General features: G+C 36.1%; 2 protein-coding genes across 28 annotated transcripts in view; one reads left to right on the top strand and one right to left on the bottom strand.

Moving 5' to 3' along the window:
* LOC107853402 overlaps positions 1-18,176 on the top strand; it is a 63,806-nt gene extending 45,630 nt beyond the window's left edge. For 13 of the 23 annotated variants that reach the window (XR_007054656.1, XR_007054662.1, XR_007054654.1 and 10 more), the window contains 2 exons: positions 1,159-1,319; positions 7,413-18,176. The gene's annotated coding sequence lies outside the window, so the exon portion shown is untranslated. The remainder of the gene's footprint in view (positions 1-1,158; positions 1,320-7,412) is intronic. The other 10 variants (XR_007054664.1, XR_007054660.1, XR_007054661.1 and 7 more) reach the window with 2 other exon arrangements.
* LOC107853400 (MADS-box transcription factor 27) overlaps positions 1-19,634 on the bottom strand; it is a 38,259-nt gene extending 18,625 nt beyond the window's left edge. For 3 of the 5 annotated variants that reach the window (XM_016698394.2, XM_016698393.2, XM_047411069.1), the window contains exons 1-2: positions 19,426-19,587; positions 19,120-19,332 (exon numbers count right to left, since the gene is read on the bottom strand). In XM_016698394.2, the coding sequence (XP_016553880.2) occupies positions 19,120-19,301 (182 nt within the window). In that variant the 5' untranslated portion in view covers positions 19,302-19,332; positions 19,426-19,587. Of the gene's footprint in view, positions 1-19,119; positions 19,333-19,425 lie in introns of those variants that run through there. The other 2 variants (XM_016698392.2, XM_047411068.1) reach the window with 2 other exon arrangements.
* Between the last annotated feature and the right edge of the window lie 496 nt (positions 19,635-20,130).

Here is a 20,130-nt window from a genome sequence, read left to right as displayed (position 1 = left end):
ACTAGAATGGACATGCTGCAAATAAAAGATGGCCGCACTAAACGGTTGAAGCTGCAAATTTCTAGGGGAATTTGCTATTTCACTTATTTATGTACAACTGAGGACTGTATTGGGTCATTACTCACCCCTGTTTTGGGGTGCTGAGTACATGCAATAAATGGTTTTCTTTGTGAAAGTCCCCTAAGTGGCCGCCTCTGATTTCTTGAGATTTGGGTTTGAACCCAAAATTGTTTTACATAATTGGGAATGGAACTGACTTTCCAGTTGAAGTATCTACAAGTTGAGCCAAATTGTTGTACCCAAAGGTGTGGTCTAGTGATCAATGAAGCGGGTTGAGAACTATGAGATCTCAGGTTCAATTCCCACCGGAGGCGAAAACATTAGGTGATCTCTTTCCATCTGTCCAAGCCTTGGTGGACAGAGTTATCCAGAATCAGTGCTAGTGCTGGTGGGAGGTAACAAGTACCCCCTGGAATAAGTGGAGCTGCGTGCAAACAGACCTATACACCAAACAACAACAACAGCATACTCGGTGCAAACAAGAAGGGCAGCTTGGTGCAGTAAAGCTACCGCTATGCGAGGTGTCGGGGGAAGGGCCCCACCACAAGGGTGTATTGTACGCAGCCTTACCTTGCATCTTTGCCAGAGGCTGTTTCCAAGGCTTGAATCTGTAACCTCTTGGTCACATGACAGTAACTTTACCAGTTACTCCAAGGCTCCCCTTCACTCGGTGCAAATAGACCTGAAAAAAAAGTCAACCAAATCGTAGTTCTAGTGCCACAATGATAGTTTTGCAAACAAAATGTGACGTGGATTCTGTACTTTCTTTCACCTCTATAACATTACATGCATTCCCTTCCTCTGTGTATATGACAAAAGGATCTTTCTTCTGGTTTTGTCAATAACATGTTTGAATGTTATGAAAACCCTGAAGCAAATTAAAAAACAGGAACACAGACATGCCTTGCGTGAGAAAACTTAGACATACCCTTTCCCTTTCTTTGAGTCATTTACTTAATATATAGGAAGTGAGTCTGAGCCAAGACGCAACTTGAAGTGATTGTACTTTAGAATCTTCAATGTTTATTGTTTCTGCTGGGAATTTTAGTATTGTTGACTTTTGTACTAGTTATCATTTCAATTTAAATGGTTTTACAGAGGTATAGATGCTACAAGATAGAAAGCAGTGAAAAAAAGGGTGCGGTCTGAACATCAGTGTTGTCACAAAGGGGAGAAGGGGAAACAAATCAGAAAATAAAGGAAGATGTTGGGCCAGGTAGATATTGAAGGCCATGAGACAAATACAAATGATGTGTAAGGTTAGTTAGATGGTGTTTCATTCAACATAATTCTTTGAAAAAATCTTTAATGCAACTCATGTGGCTTTCGTCACCTACTACTATGTCTTGGATCCAAACAGGTTGGGGTAAGGCTATATGAATCCACACTTCTTCATTCAAGCTCATTTCATATGATTTTTTTTCTTCCAATATGCCTCATCTCTACCTAAGTCTACATTGATACCAATCATTTGTAGGTACATTTTGAGACTTCTTTCCATGTGATTTTAAGTCTACCCGTCTCTTTTTAACACCTTTACTTACCTTCATTTCATATCTACGAACCAGTGTAGGTCGGTGCAAAATATGTTCTAACCATCTCAAGCGACCTTCTCGCATTTTATCCTTAGTAACCCAACATCAATTGCCATATAACATTGTTGATCTTTTAGTTGTTTTGTATTACTTAACTTTTACTTTAGGCATCCTTCAATTTTAATATGAGTAGCATTTCAGTTATAATTACATTCTCTTGAAAAAAATGGAAGGGGAGCCTTGGAGTAACTGGTAAAGTTGCTGCCATGTGACCAGGAATTTACGGGTTCAAGCCTTGGACGCAGTCTCTAGCAGAAATGCAAGGTAATGCTGCGTACGGTACACCCTTGTGGTGGGGCCCTTCTCCGAACACTGCGCATAGCGGTAACTTTAGTGCACCAGGCTGCCCTTTTTTTTTCCTTTTGAAAAAATGAGCCTAGCTATCTAAACTATTTGCATTTTAGCTCTGCAATCCCGTCCACACTCACCTCAACTTCTTTCTTTTCATGCTGACGAAACCTACAATGCATGTATTAATCTTACTTCTACTTATCCTATACTCTCTAAGGTGCTTCCCACAATTCAAGCTTTTGGCTGATACCTTTGCTAGATTCGTTAGTTAAAATGTACCATCAACAAATGACATGCTTCACTGACTTCATCTTGTATTATGTTTGTAAGCTTATCTAGACTAGGGTAAACATGTAGGACCTCGATTTCCTTGGTTTAATTTTTGTGGGAAACCCCTCTATATCACTTACTACTATTTTCACACCAGTGACGAATCCCCCGGATATGTCCTTTAGGGCATAACGTATGCAACTTTTAGATGCTAGCTAGAGACTCAAAGAAGTGGACAAACCTGTAGGCACTCATGATACAAGAATAACAAGTAAACACAAGAAAAGACACAAAACATACACCAAAATCAGTCCACAAGCTAAGATAGCCGAGGAACCCTTTTGGTGACCTCTCTCGGATTCAAAAACACAACAAGAACACTATGTAATGAGGTCTCTAACACCTATTTTCCAGCAGCAACCCAAACTATTTTAGCAACAAGATAACAATAACAACAATGTAGTAACAGTAACACCTCACGGGTTGGAGTACAAAAACAACAAACAAACGATTACAACAATAAAATGGATAGATAGTTAGACAAGTGAAGGTATAATCTTAAGAACCTAAGAATTTGGTGGACTCTTGGACCCTTAACACTACACGCGACAAACACCTAACTTCTACGTTGACACAAGAGGAACTTTACGTTCTCTAAACACCAACGTATCAAGCCAACATCGCAACACAAGTGATATCCACACTTGGAAAGCCCTAGTTACAGTTTGATGGCTTTTCCAAGCCCTACAACTAAAGATTGAACTTACAATGTCTCAAAATATCATTATTGAACAAACTAGAGAAATAAACCCTAAGAGGTTCTACTTATAGTACTTTACAAAAGAAGACAAAATGACTACACTACCCTTAATGAAAGGGTGGCCATGGAATGCATTTTGGGCAAAGTGAAGTGACCAAAATTCCCTCAATGAAGATGACCCAAAACTATGAGCCATTAAGTGTCCAAAACCGTGAAGCCTCAAGCCTTCAATGCCCCAAGCAATCTTCCACTCACGGCCTTGATGAGTAGTATGCTCCATGGTAGGCTCAAAACGGGTCTTTCTTGCATATATTCGTGCCCTCGGGGTGACCACGTCTTGAGCCTTTAGGTGATGGCCTCCAATCACCATTGAAAATATCATGAATAAAAAGAGGGTTGAGAGAGGTGTTCCACAAGTCAACTTCAAACAAAGGATTCTCATGCATGCACTTACTACTAGTTTCAAAATCTCCACTAGGAGTATGCCCAACATAAGAAACACATAAAGAAGAACTAGATGGAATTTCTAAGCACATATCACCTTCTCTTTCACAAGAGTAATCCTCACATACAAACAAACCATCACGGGCTGCCCAAGGACCGCAATCAAAAGCGTCTTCACAAGGACAATCACGACTCGGATTTTCTAAACATTCAAGCAAATCAAGATCATCTTCACCCAGTTGATCATTTTGCTCACCCTCACTATTTGTTGGCAACTCTAACTTAGACTCACCTTGGTTGTCACAAGGGTTTGGTAATGGAACCGTAGTCAAGTTATAAGTGCTAGCACTAGATGGACACAAATCATTCTCACGAGGAGAATCAATTTCGTCATCTAAAGGATCAACTAGTGCTTGTGTACCTAGACTAACAATATTAAGAGTATCACAAAAAGGAGACTCGAGCATACTCGGCCTAACAACACAACATTCTAAGTTCATGGGAATGTAGGGAATAGCGTTTTTACCTCGTAGCTCACATGAGCTACGACCTTCCTCTTGATGCGTGTCCGAGCAGCCCCTTTTGACCTACCATACGATCCAATCTTACATTTGCCATAGCTAGGTCTCGGGACATAGTGTCAAGGTAGGCCAAAATGACATTGGTGGCATTGTTGTCCATGGGTTGAGAGGTTGAAGCCGCGGGTTCCCTTGTAATTGTACCTAAAAAAAATAAAAAATAAACAAGCCTACAAAGCAAAACAACCTCACCACACTCACACTTGATCGTCTCACACTTGGATTCACAAGTGTTGCAAGTCGGCTCGTAGTTCGTGATGAGTCGAGGGGTGAGTCTACTCCTTGGTCGGAATGGATTCTTTGTTTGAAGACTTAAGGAAAGTAATGTCCGAACTTGAACCAAGAAGTACTAAGATTTTAAAAGCGACAAAAGCACAAAAGAAACGTAGACACGAAAATGGATTCAAAGGACTAATTGACAATCTAGTAGGAGTTTACTAGTTTGTTAATTAGTTCTAGGATCAACTAAATGCAACTAAGAAACAAAGATTAGAAGCTAAGAAATCTAAAATTTGAGCTTAATTATGTTGCGTGAACAGTAAAACGTGATGATGTGGCAGCCACGTAATTGGTCACGGTCCCACACAATTTTTAATCACAACTTGAAGCCTTTGTCTTGATACAATTTAGAATGGAAGAATTTGTGTTTTGGTGGAAAAATTCAAGAATTTGAACTTTTTCAAATTCAACTCAAAAAGGTGAGACTTGACTTGTACTATTCCCACAAAACAAGGTCCTTGAAATATGGAAAAGTGGTGGACAAGTCTTTGAGGTGATGTGTTCAAGTATATTCACCAACTTTTTTTCAACTTTATCTTACACCTTTTTGAATCTATGTCATACTTTATATTGGTCAAAAGATGTCAAGAGGTGAAGAACAACAAGATCTCAACAACAATTTCTCAAGAACACCACCAACATTCACCTCCAAGTCCACAACAAATTGCAACACACGGCCAACTTTAAATTTACAACAACAAGGTCAACAACTAAGATCAAAACTTTAGATCTAGACACTTTAGTGTTGGTGAGAAAGAAACCAACACTAGAAACACTCAAGACAAGTAAAAATCTCGGCCAAGACACAACAATAACACAATTTCGGCCAAGAACACAAAACAGACAAATTTGATTCTTTTTCTGGAATTTTCAGGGTTTTTTTCAACAATTTTTTTTTTGATTTTTTTTTTTACTCTCAAGCCCAAGATTGATCTTGTTAGAACAAAATCAAAGATGACTTTGATACCAAATGACACAAGAATAACAAGGAAACACAAGAAAAGGCACAAAACATACACCAAAATCAGTCCACAAGCTAAGATAGCCGAGGAATCCTTTTGGTGACCTCTCTCGAATTCAAGAACAGAACAAGAACACTATGTAATGAGGTGTCTAACACCTATTTTCCAGCAGCAACCCAAACTATTTTAGCAACAAGATAACAATAACAACAATGTAGTAACAATAACACCACCTCACGGGTTGGAGTACAAGAACAACAAACAAACGATTACAACAATAAAATGGATAGATAGTTAGACAAGTGAAAGTATAATCTTAAGAACCCAAGTGGACTCTTGGACCCTTAACACTAACACCCGACAAACACCTAACTCCTACGTTGACACAAGAGGAACTTTACCTCCTCTAAACACCAACGTGTCAAGCCAACATCGCAACACAAGTGATGTTCACACTTGGTAAGCCCTAGTTACGGTTTGGTGGCTTTTCCAAGCCCTACAACTAAAAAGAAAACTTACGATGTCTCAAAATATCATCATTGAACAAACTAGAGAAATAAGCCCTAAGAGGTTCTACTTATAGTACTTTACAAAAGAAGAAAAAATGACTATACTACCCTTAATGAAAGGGTGGCCATGGAGTGCATTTTGGGCAAAGTGAAGTGACCAAAATGCCCTCAATGAAGATGACCCAAAACCGTGAGCCATTAAGTGTCCAAAACCGTGAAGCCTCAAGCCTTCAATGCCCCAAGCAATCTTCCACTCACGCCCTTGATGAATAGTATGTTCCATGGTAGGCTCAAAACGGGTCTTCCTTGCATATTCTTGTGCCCTTGGGGTGACCACGTCTTGAGCCTTTAGGTGATGACCTCCAATCATGTTTTCAAAAATTAGGGTGGCCATTTGACTTGTATCAACTCATCACATGACTTTTACTAAAGGCGGATAGATATTGATGCAATATTGGTAATTGATGAGTGTGCTCAAATTCTCCGCCGTCAAGATTACTCCCCTCACGGCTAACCAAATAAATAAACTTTTCGAGATACCTTGTGATCCATATCGAACTGTGTGGAGAAGTTGATTCCTCCCCAGATAGGAGTTTCTCATAGTAAGATTAGATTTTACAGAGGAAACAACACTTCTCCCCCATCTCCATACATCAACACTATCCATAAGAACTTTTTATTGGTGAAGCAATCTAGTCAAATTTTGAAACTCTCCAACCTCCCAGTCTACCTTCCTGCGAAATCTCAAATCCCAAAGAACTTCTCCCCCTTATATACTCCATAACTGATGGACTAACATCTTCTTTTAACCAGAGATGTTATACATATTAGGAAATGTGGTTCGTAAGATGTTTCTCCACACAACCGATGACCCAAAATTCCACCCTACTCCCGTCTGATTAATCAACAATGTGTTCGACTCGTTTCCAAATATATATGATATCTGTATTCCCTGTGCCAAAAAAAAATTGAAAAGAAGACTGATGTTTTAATATAAGGAACTTTATGTGGCAAGGAGATAGAGAAATAAGAGGTGTTTTAATCTTGTGAAATGGAACACACTTACTATTTGTAAAGTGGAAGGAGGCTTGGGCATAAGAAACTTAAAGCAGACATAATTCAAATTTACTTATGAAATGGTCATGGAGTATAGTAGGTATGATCTAGGAGAACAATCTGTATTGTATGAGGATCATCAATGAGAAGCATGAGTTGGGATGCACAAGTGTATGGAGAACCATCATAGGTCTACCACCTTCTTTCAAAGCAAAAGTCAGTATTGAAGTGGGGAATGGAAGAACTTCAAGATGAATGTATTTTATTTTTCAGTTTTGGTGTAAAGAAAATTTGACAAATACTTCAAACCCTATTTGGAAGTTATCCTTCTAGGAAAGAATCAACAATACTTTTTTTTTTTAAGAATTGTAAATTTGGTACCCAGCAATACCCCTTCATGCTGAAGTTTATAATATTTGGTAGCTTTCTCAAAATAAAAGCTAGTGCAATATACAATCAATTGAACAAAAGGTTTTTGTTGCCCTATCATATTAGTAAAACTTAGATGATGCTCCCAAGTATCTCTTCATTTCCTAGGGGATCGTCACAGACCAACTCTACCCGTGGCATACGTATATTGTTCTAATATTCACTGCTCATGATTGCAGGTCAGTGCAGGCGCAGCATACATCATGGTAGCGCATTAGCTACCCATGACTCAGGTGTAAGTGAAGATAGATACCCCTAAGTTAGCTCTTCCTCATCTCTCCCCGAACCATGAGAACTTTTGAATGAACGGCAACTACAAGAGACAAAATGAAGTGTCGGATCAACTAGCAAAATATTGATATAGGATGCATCATGATATAATACATTTTACTGATTCTCCTTTGTTTGTCTTAGCTTTCTAGGCGGAGGAGCTAGGAATTACTTATTACTTATGGTCTTAAACATGTAATGAGATTTCAATGATACAAAACGTGTCATTAAGGGTATAAAATGACACGTTTTAATTAAATTATTCTAAATGTAGAAATGAGTCGTTTTTCCTAATGAACTGCAAGGGAATATCGTTACATCAAATAAAATATAGAAGGAATAATAACTCTTATGTTTGTAGTTATGAAATTTTGATCGAAATTTGTCAACTGAGGGTTCGAATTAAATTTGTTTAATTAATTACATGTTAAAAGAGAATGCTAAACGCCACCTGATGGAGTTGAAATTTGAAAAAAGTAGCTTAAGTGCCAGTACATATATAGGATTATCCCTAATTACACATTTTTCTAAATTGGTCATCTTATTTACACAATGGAAGTATTGAATGTATAGATTTTGTATATTTGTGACTATACATATAATAAACATTCCTATAAATATACATATAATATACATATGTATAAATTTTGTATATTTTGGTCATTTCAATAAATAAGTTTAGTCGAATTGTGCATATTGGTTTGAGTTTCCAACTAATTATTCCCCTTCTTCTAGGCCAAAGCTTGTTCATGTTAATTATAGTTGGTAAACTCACGGTAGAACTATTTCAATATACGTATACTGATGTAAAAGTGACAAAACTCACATCTCAAGTATTGGTGGATTAAAACGCCCATGAGGAGCTGATGCGCCTTTTATCCTTGCAAAAACTAAATTAACCATTCCATATTAATGTGTAGAAAATGTAATTCACACGGCTACACTTATCGGTTCAAGGATTGCAAGTCGACTATGCTTGTCAAATATTGTCACATCTGAGAAGCTTACAACTTACAACAACTGCTTGTCAAATATTATCACATGTGAGAAAATATTTTAAAATAGATTTGGAAAATACAAAAGTGAAAGAAGCTCTATATAATAATACCAAAAAAAGGGAAGAACTAACAACAAACTAGTAGATTACCAAAGCTAAAGAAACAACAGAAATAATAAATTGAAAAATTAGATAAAAATAATGATAATATTGAAAATAAGAAGAAAACGGATATGGTGCTCCAAGCTAAAACCCTGCTCTCCGGTATCTTTCAACATTCTACCCTAACTCTTGACTCTCATGATCTCCTATCTGGGGTCATGTCCTAGGTGAGCAGAAGATATGTTATGTCCAGTGTATGAACACTTCTCAATTTCTTTGGCTTGCCTCTACCTCTCTTTATACCTACCACTCCAACCTCTCGCTCCTCATTGGACATTTGTGCTCCTCCTCTTCATATGTATGAACCATCTTAGTCTCGCTTCTCTCATTTGTCCACTACGCAGATCACTTTCACTTTGCCCTGTATATTATCATTCATAATCTTGTCTCTCCTAATATACCAGCACATCTATCTAAGCATCTTTATTTCTGCTACTTTCATCTTCTGAATATGTGAGTTCTTGGTTGGCCAACACTCTACTACATAAAACATAGTCGATCTAACAACTAATTTAAGAAGGCACAATACATAAACATGCCTTTTAACTTGACCTCAAATCACATCTATGACATCCAACTTTAGGTGTATACAAGTAGACACTTAAACTTGTATAAAGTTGAATAAGTAGACACATAAGTCCTATGTGGCGTCCTATAAGTATTATTTTTACATAGAACGTGTGTTTGTTTGTTCAACTTTATACAAGAATAAGTGCCTACTACACCCAAAATTGGAGGTTGTAAATGTGATTTGATGCCAAGTTGAAGGGCATGTTTATGTATTAAACCTTTTTAGAACTTGTTTTTAAGTCATGTGAAACATTCTTATCACATAAGATACCAAATGTGAGCTTTCATTTCATCCACACTACTCCAATATGATGTCTGATATCATCATCTACAGTGCCCCACTTCCTTGGATTAATATTGACCTAAGATACATAAAGCTTACTCTTTTAATGATGACTTGTGTCAATCCTCACTTACACATACGCCACATGTGATCCGTTACTAAATTTGCTTTTAAATACTTTATTTTGGTGATACTCAACCTGAAACCTTTAAACTCTAACTCTAAGGTCTTTCTCCAAACCTTGAGCCTGGCGCTAACTCAACTGCATGTCTCTTCAATCAATACTATATTAGCTGCAAATAACATACTTCATGGTACCTTCTCTTGAATATGTCATGTCAATTCTTACATCGCAATGCCGAATAAAAAGGGATAAGAGTTGATCTTTATGAAACCTCATCATGGATGGAAAATATTTCCAATCTCCTTCTACTGTTCTTATTTGGGTCTTGACTCTATTGTACATGTCCTTAGTCACTCTAATGTATGTCACGTGCACATCACTAAACTTTAAACATCTCCATAGAACCTTCCTTAGGACTTTGTCATTGCCTTTTCTAGATCAATAAACATCATATGTATATCTCTTTTTTTATTCTTATATTGCTCCAACAATCTCCTTAAAAGGCAGATCACTTTCGTAGTTGATCGCCTTAGCTTGAATTCGAATTAAATCTTGAAAATTGACACATCCTCCTTATTCTCATTTCGACCATCTTCACACAAACTTTTGTAGTGTGACTTGTTCTTATACAACACGATCACTATACTCCACCTTAATGCATCTAACATGTGAGAAGCTTGTAATAAAAAATAGAAACAAGGAGATATTCAATGAACTTCTCAAACTAAATTATTTGTAATATATATTTCTAGAGACAAAGAAATATAAATCTAGAACCCTCATGAAATTATACAGTCCAAATTGAATGTTTAATTCTTAGTTCTATAACTTGATAACTCTAATATATCTCTTCTATGTATTTTAGTTTGGAGATATTTTGAACCAATTGAATTAAGTAAATGTTAAACTTTTATATATGGACCAACTCTAGATGGGTTATGTTTAACTTGGTACACTACTGATTTTGGGAGTCTCTTAGCCCTGACAATCTCTTTTCATTGTGGATTCTCCTTTTTATTGAATTTTTATAACCATTTTAGCGACATACATTTGTTGTGGGTGGAGAGGTCTCTAATATATCTAGGTGACCTCCTAAGTTTTTATTCGACCGCTTCATTACTTTACTAGAGATTGAGATGAGGGACATAAATCATGTAGGAGTGTTTTCCAACACATTATTGATCAGTGTCAACCTGTTACATATACTATTAATCATGCAGCTTAGTATGCTATTATGTGTCCTTGTTGTAAGACTTTTATTTTATTTATTCAGATTAATAAAGTCTTAATTTAACTAGATCATTTTATTTATATTTGTGTCCTTTACTTATGAAGTAGACGATTTTGTGTATGGAGTTTTATGACTCATGGACGAAAGAATAAATTGTCGATTCTTATAAGTTATAAAATTATGTCAACAATCAAAGATGAGGTTGGATAAATATATTGATAGTTGTAGCATAAAAATAAATATAATTTATTCTTGATTATGGGAATAATCGCATTCCAACTTCCTGTGCTAGTACACTTTATGTGTATTGAATGGATCAAGGAAAGATGATTATTCATCTTCTGAATTTTGCGAACAACATCTTTGAATCATTAAATGTACTTATACTTTTAATCTTAATATAATTATTATAATCAATGTAAGTTGTTCATTGTCTTGATTTGTCAAAAGGATAAAACTCTTTTGTGAGTTAATATGTTCCCGATAGGTTGATGTTGACAAATGATATATGATATTTGTGAAGTAGTAATTAGTTGATAGAACTCATGTCCCAACCACGAGATTGATAATACTCCTTTATGATAGTTTATAATTTTTATGAAAACCCTGTAGGTAGATTTTAAATTCGTCACATAAAATAAATTAAGCGTATGAATAAAGGATTAAACTAATCAATGAATTAAATAGTCCGAAATTTAATTCAGTTGATTCGTATTTAAGATCTTAACATGAGGAGTTAAATAAGATTTAATGGACAAATTTGAAATTATACGAAGTATAATTATAGATTTTTAATGAAATAACCTATAATTAATTATGATAAGTTAATTCATTCATTTTGTGAATTAATATTATAATTAAAAGTCTCATTAATAAAATTTGTGGTCCCTGTTATGGCTGATTAATTAATGAACTTGAGAAGAAAGAAATTGATTTTGTAGAAGCAGAATCCTACAGGGTTTTGAAAAAATAAATTGGTCTTCAGAAGGAAAGTGGCACTCGTTTTGGATTGGGTTTTACCCAAAATTGTGTGGAAACCTTGAACATGAAGAAATCCTACTCATTTTGGGACAAGGGTTTTACACCCTAAAAAGTGGCTATAAATAGGACTCTTCTCCTCCATATCACCCTTTCTGAGAAGCAATACTTGCCCACACAAGTATTTCACACTCGAAGATTTTTAAGGCTATAACAGAAGATTGCAGACCTGGAGAACGCCTTGGACACTCTGTGTAATAGCTTCAAGAGGTTAATAATTCGTAACCTAACTGATAACTACGTCATCTAGATCTATGAAACTTTATGTGATCCTCTTTGTTTGCTTCCGTTGTGCATGTTCTAACACATCCTCCCATAAACAAATATTGTCTCTCCCAAGAAACAATATTCTTTTTAAAATTTTCATGAATAACTATGTCTCATACCTCCATTGATTTAGGTTTTGCACCAACTGATAGCGTAAGATAAGTGATAGGTAAAGCAGTAGTGCCACAACATAGAATTCCAGTCATCCAGATTTGTGTCTTCATTGACATGCAAAATAAATTTTTTATTATCTGCTTGAAGACCTAAAATAGCTTCAAAGTTAAATTACAAAACTAAGACCTTTCTGCCTTGCGAAAAATCTAGTTGTCATCTGCTTGAAGCATATGAAAAATTGAGAGTGAGTGCGCAGAAATGACCCCAATTTGGAAGCTCCTAATCCATTCAAACATCTTGGTGAGGCTCAATTTTTATTTCTCCATCTTGTTGAACCTTTTCCCCAAAAATATTGATAATAGAAATTTTCATTTGATGTCAAACTCTAGCAAATGATATATATTTTTGAGCACGTCTAACTTTTTATTATTCCCAACAAATTATGCTAGGATTCATGTGCAGGAGCATCCTATGTACCGAGTTTATTAGCCTAGCATTCCATCAGGATTGTAAAGATCGAAACGTGTTTATGTTGATATTTATCTAGAAGGACTTGTTACCCTTCTCTAGGTTTTGATGGTTAACTTCTGCATATAAATAGATGACTCCAAGTGTGTTCGATGACATTCTGACACTGAAAAACGAAGGAATTCAGCAAGTTTTACCACCAAAAGGGATATTAGCAAGCTCAGTGAGAGGAAAAGAAGGTAAGTAGGGGAGAGAATTCGCAATAGCTCACCAGTTGTAATACACCTGGTAATGGAGAAATTTGGGAAATTGAAGATGTGATACCACTGTAGTTTGAACACAAAGATGAGCTGCTAGAAAAGAAAATGAAAATCACTGTATGAATGCAATAAAAGCTCATAAAGCTCAGCAAGTTGTTTGGAAAAGTCTTCAAAGGACATGAAAAGAAGACTCTAGAACTACTTATGCAAATTGACGGAAGCAGACAAGCTAGACAAATGAAAACAAATGTGGATATCAGGAAAAACAAAGGCAAGCGTATGCAGGAATTGAAAAAATTGATCACCTTTGATGTCAAGTTCAAAAGCAACGGGAGCAGAGCAAACAAAAAAGGGGGAAAATCAAACTGATCAATGAAGCTCAAGATAGTATCATGGAATGTGAGCGGGCTAAACAACATTGGGAAGAAAAGGATAGTCAAAAACTAATTATTGGACTGGAAAGCAAACACTGTTTGCTTGCAAGAAACAAAACTAGAAGGAGATTGCCAAGATCACTTCAATCAGATTGAAGGAGGAAGATAGTCAAGATTTGCAACCCTGGAAGCTAAGCTAGTGGAATAAGAGGGGGTTAATTATGACATGGGATTGTAGAGTATGGAGGGGTGAAGTACTGCAGATTGGTGCATACTCTTTAACCTGGATATATGAAGCTCTTCTACAAGATTTCTCATGTTACATAACTATCGTGTACATACCAAATTGCAAAGTGGAAAGAAGGCTACTTATGGGATGAACTAGGAACTATGAGGTCTAATGGATGGCCCTTGGGCAATCTTTGATGATTTCAATGTTTGTAAATTCCAAGATGAAAAATGAAATTACAGTAGGAGATCCTCAACAATGTTGGAATTCTCAAATTTCATTGAGGATATGGAGCTAGCTAACACACAACTTGACGGTGGAACCTTTACATGTTTCAAAAGGGACAACCTAGAGGCTACTTCAAGAAAAGATAGAATCGTCTTCTCTCCTGAATAGGATGAGTGCTTCAGAAACATTAAGCAAATTCTATTACAGAGGTTAATAATACCTGACCATGTATCTACTGAACTTTATTGTGGTAGTTGGGAAGTGACAAAATCCTATTTTAAGTTTCAAAATTGATGGTTGACATCTAAAGGTTTTGTGGATAAGGTTAATTCTAGTGAAGTTCTTTTGAGTTTACTTAGGGGCCTGATTTCATTTTAGCTTCCAAACTCAAAGCACTCAAAAAAAAGCTTAAAGAGTGGAATAAGAGTGAACAAGGAAATTTGAAACTGCAAAAATGTAGACTGATCAATCAAATAGCCTTTGATAGAGGAGGAATCATCTAAGAAGGCTGAGACTTTCCTATAGTAGGAAGAAGTTTTGAAAAATTGAAAAGATTGCCTGGAGACAAAAATTAAGGGCCTTGTAGTTATAGGAGGGTGAAAAAACACCAAGTTGCTAATGCTCACAAGAGGTACAACTACAGAGACCAACTTGATGTGCAAGGAGAAACTGTAACAGAGCCAGCAAGAATAAAAACGAAGATAGTAAAGTTTTATAGAAAGTTATACACGGAAGAGGAAGAGTGGAGACCAGCAGGAAATATAAGCAATTGCCCTACCATCTCAAAAGCAGAGGAAGCAGCTTTACAGGAGAAATTTGATGAACAAGAAATGTATAATTGCCTTAAGCTGTAAGCAGTAGACAAAGTCCCAGGCCCGGAGGCTTTTCATAATTTTTATGTGTTTGAAAGAAGCTTCAATGCTACTTCCATAGCTTTGATCGCAAAGAAGAAAGGGGCCAAGAAAATGAAAGATTTTAGACCAATAAGTCTTGTCGGAGTTTCTACAAATTGATTTTGAAGGTACTAACAGAAAGGTTGAAAAAAGTGGTGAACTTTTTAGTTGTCTCTCAACAGATGACCTTCATTAGAGGCAGACAAATAATGGATGCAATTTTGATTGCTAATGAGGCTATGGATTACAGAATTTCACAAGGGAAGCCAGGGATACTATGCAAACTTGATATTGAAAAAGCTAATGATCATGTCAATTAGGGGTGTGTATCCTAGAAGTTTTAGGGCAAATGAGCTTTGGTGCTAAGTGGATCAACTGGGTGAAATATTGTATTTCTATTGTGAAATTCTCAATTCTTATTAATAGAGGAACTGAAGGATTTTTTAATGCTCAAAGGAGGATCAAACAAGGTGACCCCTTGTCTCTCTTTTCTCTTTATCTAGGTAATGGAAGGGCTCAATAGAAATATTAAGGTGGCCAACACTCATGGTTGGATTCACGGCTTTGAAGTGGTTAGAAACAACAATCAAAGGATGGAGATAACCCACCTTCAGAGTATACTGATGACACCTTAATTTTTTTTGTGATGCAGAAGAAGCACAACTGAAATTTTTTAGGGTGATTTTAGTCTTATTTAAAGCTTTATCAGGTCTCCACATTAACTGAAGAAAGAGTCACATTTACCTTATTAATCATGTGCTAAACATAAAACAACTAGCCATTATACTAGCAGGAGAAGTGGGTTGTCTTCCCACCATCTACTTGGGTATGCCTCTGGGAGCAAAGTCAAAATCCAAAGGGATATGGAATTCAGTTCTAGAAAAATGCAAGAAAAAACTCTCAAAGTGGAAGTAGCAGTATCTATCCATAGTGGGGAGATTAACTCTAATAAATGCAGTCTTACATGCATTACCTACGTATATGCTATCACTTTTTCTTATTTCATCAAGTGTTATTCAGAGAATAGACAAGATCGGAAGGCCCTTCCTTCAGTTGCAAGGGAGCAAGGAGAAAAGAGCTTTTTATCTAATCAAATAGACGTACATCATAAGAAGCAAAAAACAAGGTGGCCTTGGCATTAGGAATCTGAAACATTGGTGCAAAGCTTTGAAAACGAAATGGCTATGGAGATATGCACAAGAACCCCAAACTTTATGGGGCAGTGTCATTAGAAGAAAATATGGGTAGCCATACATATCCTAAATCTTCTTATCCTCCTTCTGTCTTGGTAGCCATACATATTGAAATTAGCCTTCTATTTGTTCATTTCTTGCCATGAACCACCATAATCTTTAAACACCTTCATAACCCTCTTGACTGACCTCTTATCCTTAGGGGTGAAGAAAATTAGATTATCAACATAAGAAAGATGGTTAATGTTTTGTCACTTTACTGCTCATATTAAAGTCATTATGATTGCTCTTGTTATCAAGTTCTTTTAGGGCTCTAGTAAGGGCTTTGCAACTGTGATAAAGAAAGCAACAAATAGAGGGTCCTTTTGTTTCACCCCTAGGAGGAGTTAAAGAAGTCATAGGATGTACCATTTTATGATAACCAAATATTAATTGTTTGACAACAATTTGTAGATAAAATTTATAAAGAACGGATCTTAGGCCTGACCCAACCCCAAAGGTAGCTCATGAGGGAAGGATTTTCCAAGTCCATATAAAGAGTCTGATAGCTCATTCCTTTTTTGATGTGGGATTCTTAACACTCGTTCACACACCCAAGCCTCGTTAACTGGAGCGTCGTCAATATAATATGACGGCCTAACTTCGGTCGAAAAGAATTGGGATGGGCTTGACTCTGATACCATGATAAAGAAATGGACTTTGAACCTAACTCAACCCCTAAAACTAGTTCATGAAGGGAGAATTGCTCAAGTCCATGAAGGGAGACTAATTGTTCATCTTTTTTCAATGTGGGACTCTTAACAAAATCAACCATCATTTCTTAAAAAACAATTACTGGCTCATGACTGCTATAAGAAAGGTCCAGGAGATCCTGCATTAGATATATTGTTGAACCTGCATATAATAGGGGTCATTCTGATAGATAAATTCTTTGAAATAATCTTATGGGTTACATTACACAAACTGATTGGTGTCATTCCCAAGAATTCTATAAGAGAGATTACTGAAAGGAGAGTGACAAATCAACCGAGAAATGCACTATTGAAGTAGGCTATAACAAAGATCTCCTATGTAAACTAGAAAAGATATACATTGAATCTATTAGGACCAGATGCACTGTTAGGATCCCTTTTATGTTATTATGGTTAAGTTCATAATATGTGTGAGAAACCATTTATTAGGTATTGAGGCTAGAAGTGTCTTTGGTCTTGAAAGGCATGATACATAAACATGTCCTTTAATTTGGCCTTAAATCATAATCATATCTGTGACCTCATGTTGGTGTATATGCATTTTATTACTAAATTAATATATTAAGTGCATATGTTGGTGGATATAAATTGTGTATTATGAGTATTGTTACTTACATTTGTTAGTGAAAGAATGTGGTCATGAGTTTCTTGAAACTCTTGTAACCACTAAGTCTTTATTTGCTCATTATACTATGTAATTATGCTTGTAACTCGTGTAACATCCAACCATTCATGTACCCACTTTACTACCCCACATTCTTCCTATTCAATACAAGGGTTGATACCTCACCTATAAATAGAGGCGATCTTGCATGTACGAAGAAATATGATAAGAAGAAAAAGATGTAAAGTAAAGTGAAAGAGAGAGTTGAGACAAAGAAATTATTCTAAGTCTTTAACTATATTCACTATACAAAGAGGGTAAATATATGTTGAAGGAAGGTGTTCTTATGGTGCATGGAGCTTCGGACTCTTCAACTAATCCGGAGTTGTTTGAGTTGTACATCGTTGATGGGCTGTTGTATCCCGGAGGGAACAAGTCACGAGATATATTGCTGGATCTGTGTAGATTATGCCAGAAAATGAGATATCTACACCTCAACCAAGAAGAAGATTATTTTATTTTCTTCACTTTTATTCATTTTATTTTCAACTGTAATGATTATTGTCATTTGTGGTATATTACACCAACACCTCCAACTTTAGGTGTGCACAAGTAGGCACTTAAACATGTATAAAGTTGAATCAGTAGACAGACACACGTCCTATATGACATAATACACATAGGACGCCATGTAGAACAAGAATTAGCTATGTCGGATGTCACATAGGACATATGTGTCTACTTGTTTAATTTAGTACAAATTTTAAGTGTCTACTTGTGCACACTCAAAGTTGAAGATCATAGATGTGATTTGAAATCAAGTTAATGGAGAGGTTTATGTATTGTGCCATATTGAAATGAGCTTAATGGATATCTTCATTTTCCATCCTCCATGTGCCTTGACAACATTATTATCAAGGGCCCATGATATGTGCCAACATAGCATATATCCCATTAGTTTCTGATAACCAAATTAAAAACTCTTGCTGTGCATATAACTGTCCTCCCATTACGAGTAGTTTAAGGATGTGAACAAAAACAAGAGAAATAATTGTATAAATTGTATGGTGACCATGCATCTCTACTGCATGTGCTACTGCTAATTACACCAATATACTAAGCTTACCTCACCTTACGTTCATCACTTCATCTAATGCTGGTCTTTAAGTACACTTCTATGAAAGTCTGCCAATGTACATAGATACATCTCTACTAGATGAACAATAAGAAGTTATATTAGTTCTATTCGTTATTTCATGAAAACTTTTGTAATGCTCAACGTATTAACACTAAATTGAAGTTTCACCAAGTCCAATTAACCTCAAATCATACATCAAAGCTTTCAACAGAACCAAGTCCCCAAGTAATAATAAGCCAAGCAATTAGCCCATAACAGTTCAATAGCAATGGTACTCTCTCACACATTAAACGTGGTAATCTCTTCATTATACACCAGCTAGCATCATTCTATTCATTCAATTACCTTATGCATAACTCGCTATCCACACACTTTCTCGCCTAGTGTGCTCATATACAAGACAGTCACATTATAACAAACAGAAAGCGTGCAGTAAAATGAAGCATCATTTCGAAGTAAACAAAGCATTTTGAACCATAAATATTAGCATCTATAATATTACCACATTATTCAAGCCAAACTCACAACTAAAATGCAAAATTGGTAGGTGAAAAACTATTAAGCACACAGATCTCGTTTAATACACAAAAATAAAGCACTAAACTTAATTCATAAATTAATAAATATAATAACATATAAACTATAATATAAAAAAAAAAAAAAAAAAGTTAGCGAAATAGCGAAAAAGTACCTGGTATTTGAGTATTCATATAGTTTTCCAGTACTGGAGAAGATAATGACTCCGACTTCGGCATCGCACAGAATCGCTAACTCCTTGGCCTTCTTCAACAATCCATTTCTCCTTTTCGAGAACGTTACTTGCCTGCTCGTTGAATTATCGATCCTCCTTATCAATATCTTTCCTCTCCCCATCTCCGATCTCACACCGCACTACTTTCTCTCTCTACAAATTCATTCACACACACAGGTGAATTCACCTTGCTGCTGAATACTCGACAACAACAAGAAAGAGTACGAAAAGTATACGAAGACTTACCAGACGAGGAAATTGCAGAAATAGGAAGGAGTTTTTCGAGGGGAAAAAAAAAAAAAGGAAGAGAAAAAAATTGTTGTTGAAGAAGACAAAAGGAGACTTCACAATCAGTATTGTGATTGAATTTGGCTATATAAGGAAAGTGTTGTTCTATATATGAAAAGGGTGAAGCGCGTTGGTGGGTTGGGGGTGGGGTGTGCATTAGGGCGTCTAAAGAAAACCGCTATTAATCCTCGGGTTTATAAAAACCAGTAGTGGTCTTATGTTACTTATGACACGTGTCGGGTTGTGATTTGTCAGGTGGTTTAATATAAGGTCAGAGTCGTACGAAAAGTTTCGTCATTCGTATAGATTACTGACGCGTGGCTGTCTGTCTAATTTAAATATGGAACTTCCCACTTTAGGAAATACTAAACTTTTATAGAACTAGAAGTTGCATACTGACGGATTTGCCCTTTCTAGATTTGGATGACTAATTTACCCCTTTGGAGTTAAGCTGATAGTGGAATGATCATTTCATATTAATCGCTGGTTCTACATATATTGGGCAATTTCTATTTTGGGTGTGGGGGGAGATTTAGACCCGTTACTATTGGTTAGTTTGTTTCATAGATTAAATTATTTTACGATTATAAACTTTATATAATTATTTCTCTTTAAATGTGAGATAAAATAATACCAAGTTGGATGGGATAAGGTGAAATAATA

This window comes from Capsicum annuum, chromosome 4 (genome assembly GCF_002878395.1).
Source record: "Capsicum annuum cultivar UCD-10X-F1 chromosome 4, UCD10Xv1.1, whole genome shotgun sequence".
Taxonomy (NCBI): domain Eukaryota; kingdom Viridiplantae; phylum Streptophyta; class Magnoliopsida; order Solanales; family Solanaceae; genus Capsicum; species Capsicum annuum.
Note: the sequence above shows the minus strand (reverse complement) of the source record. Positions and strands in the feature narration are given on the sequence as shown.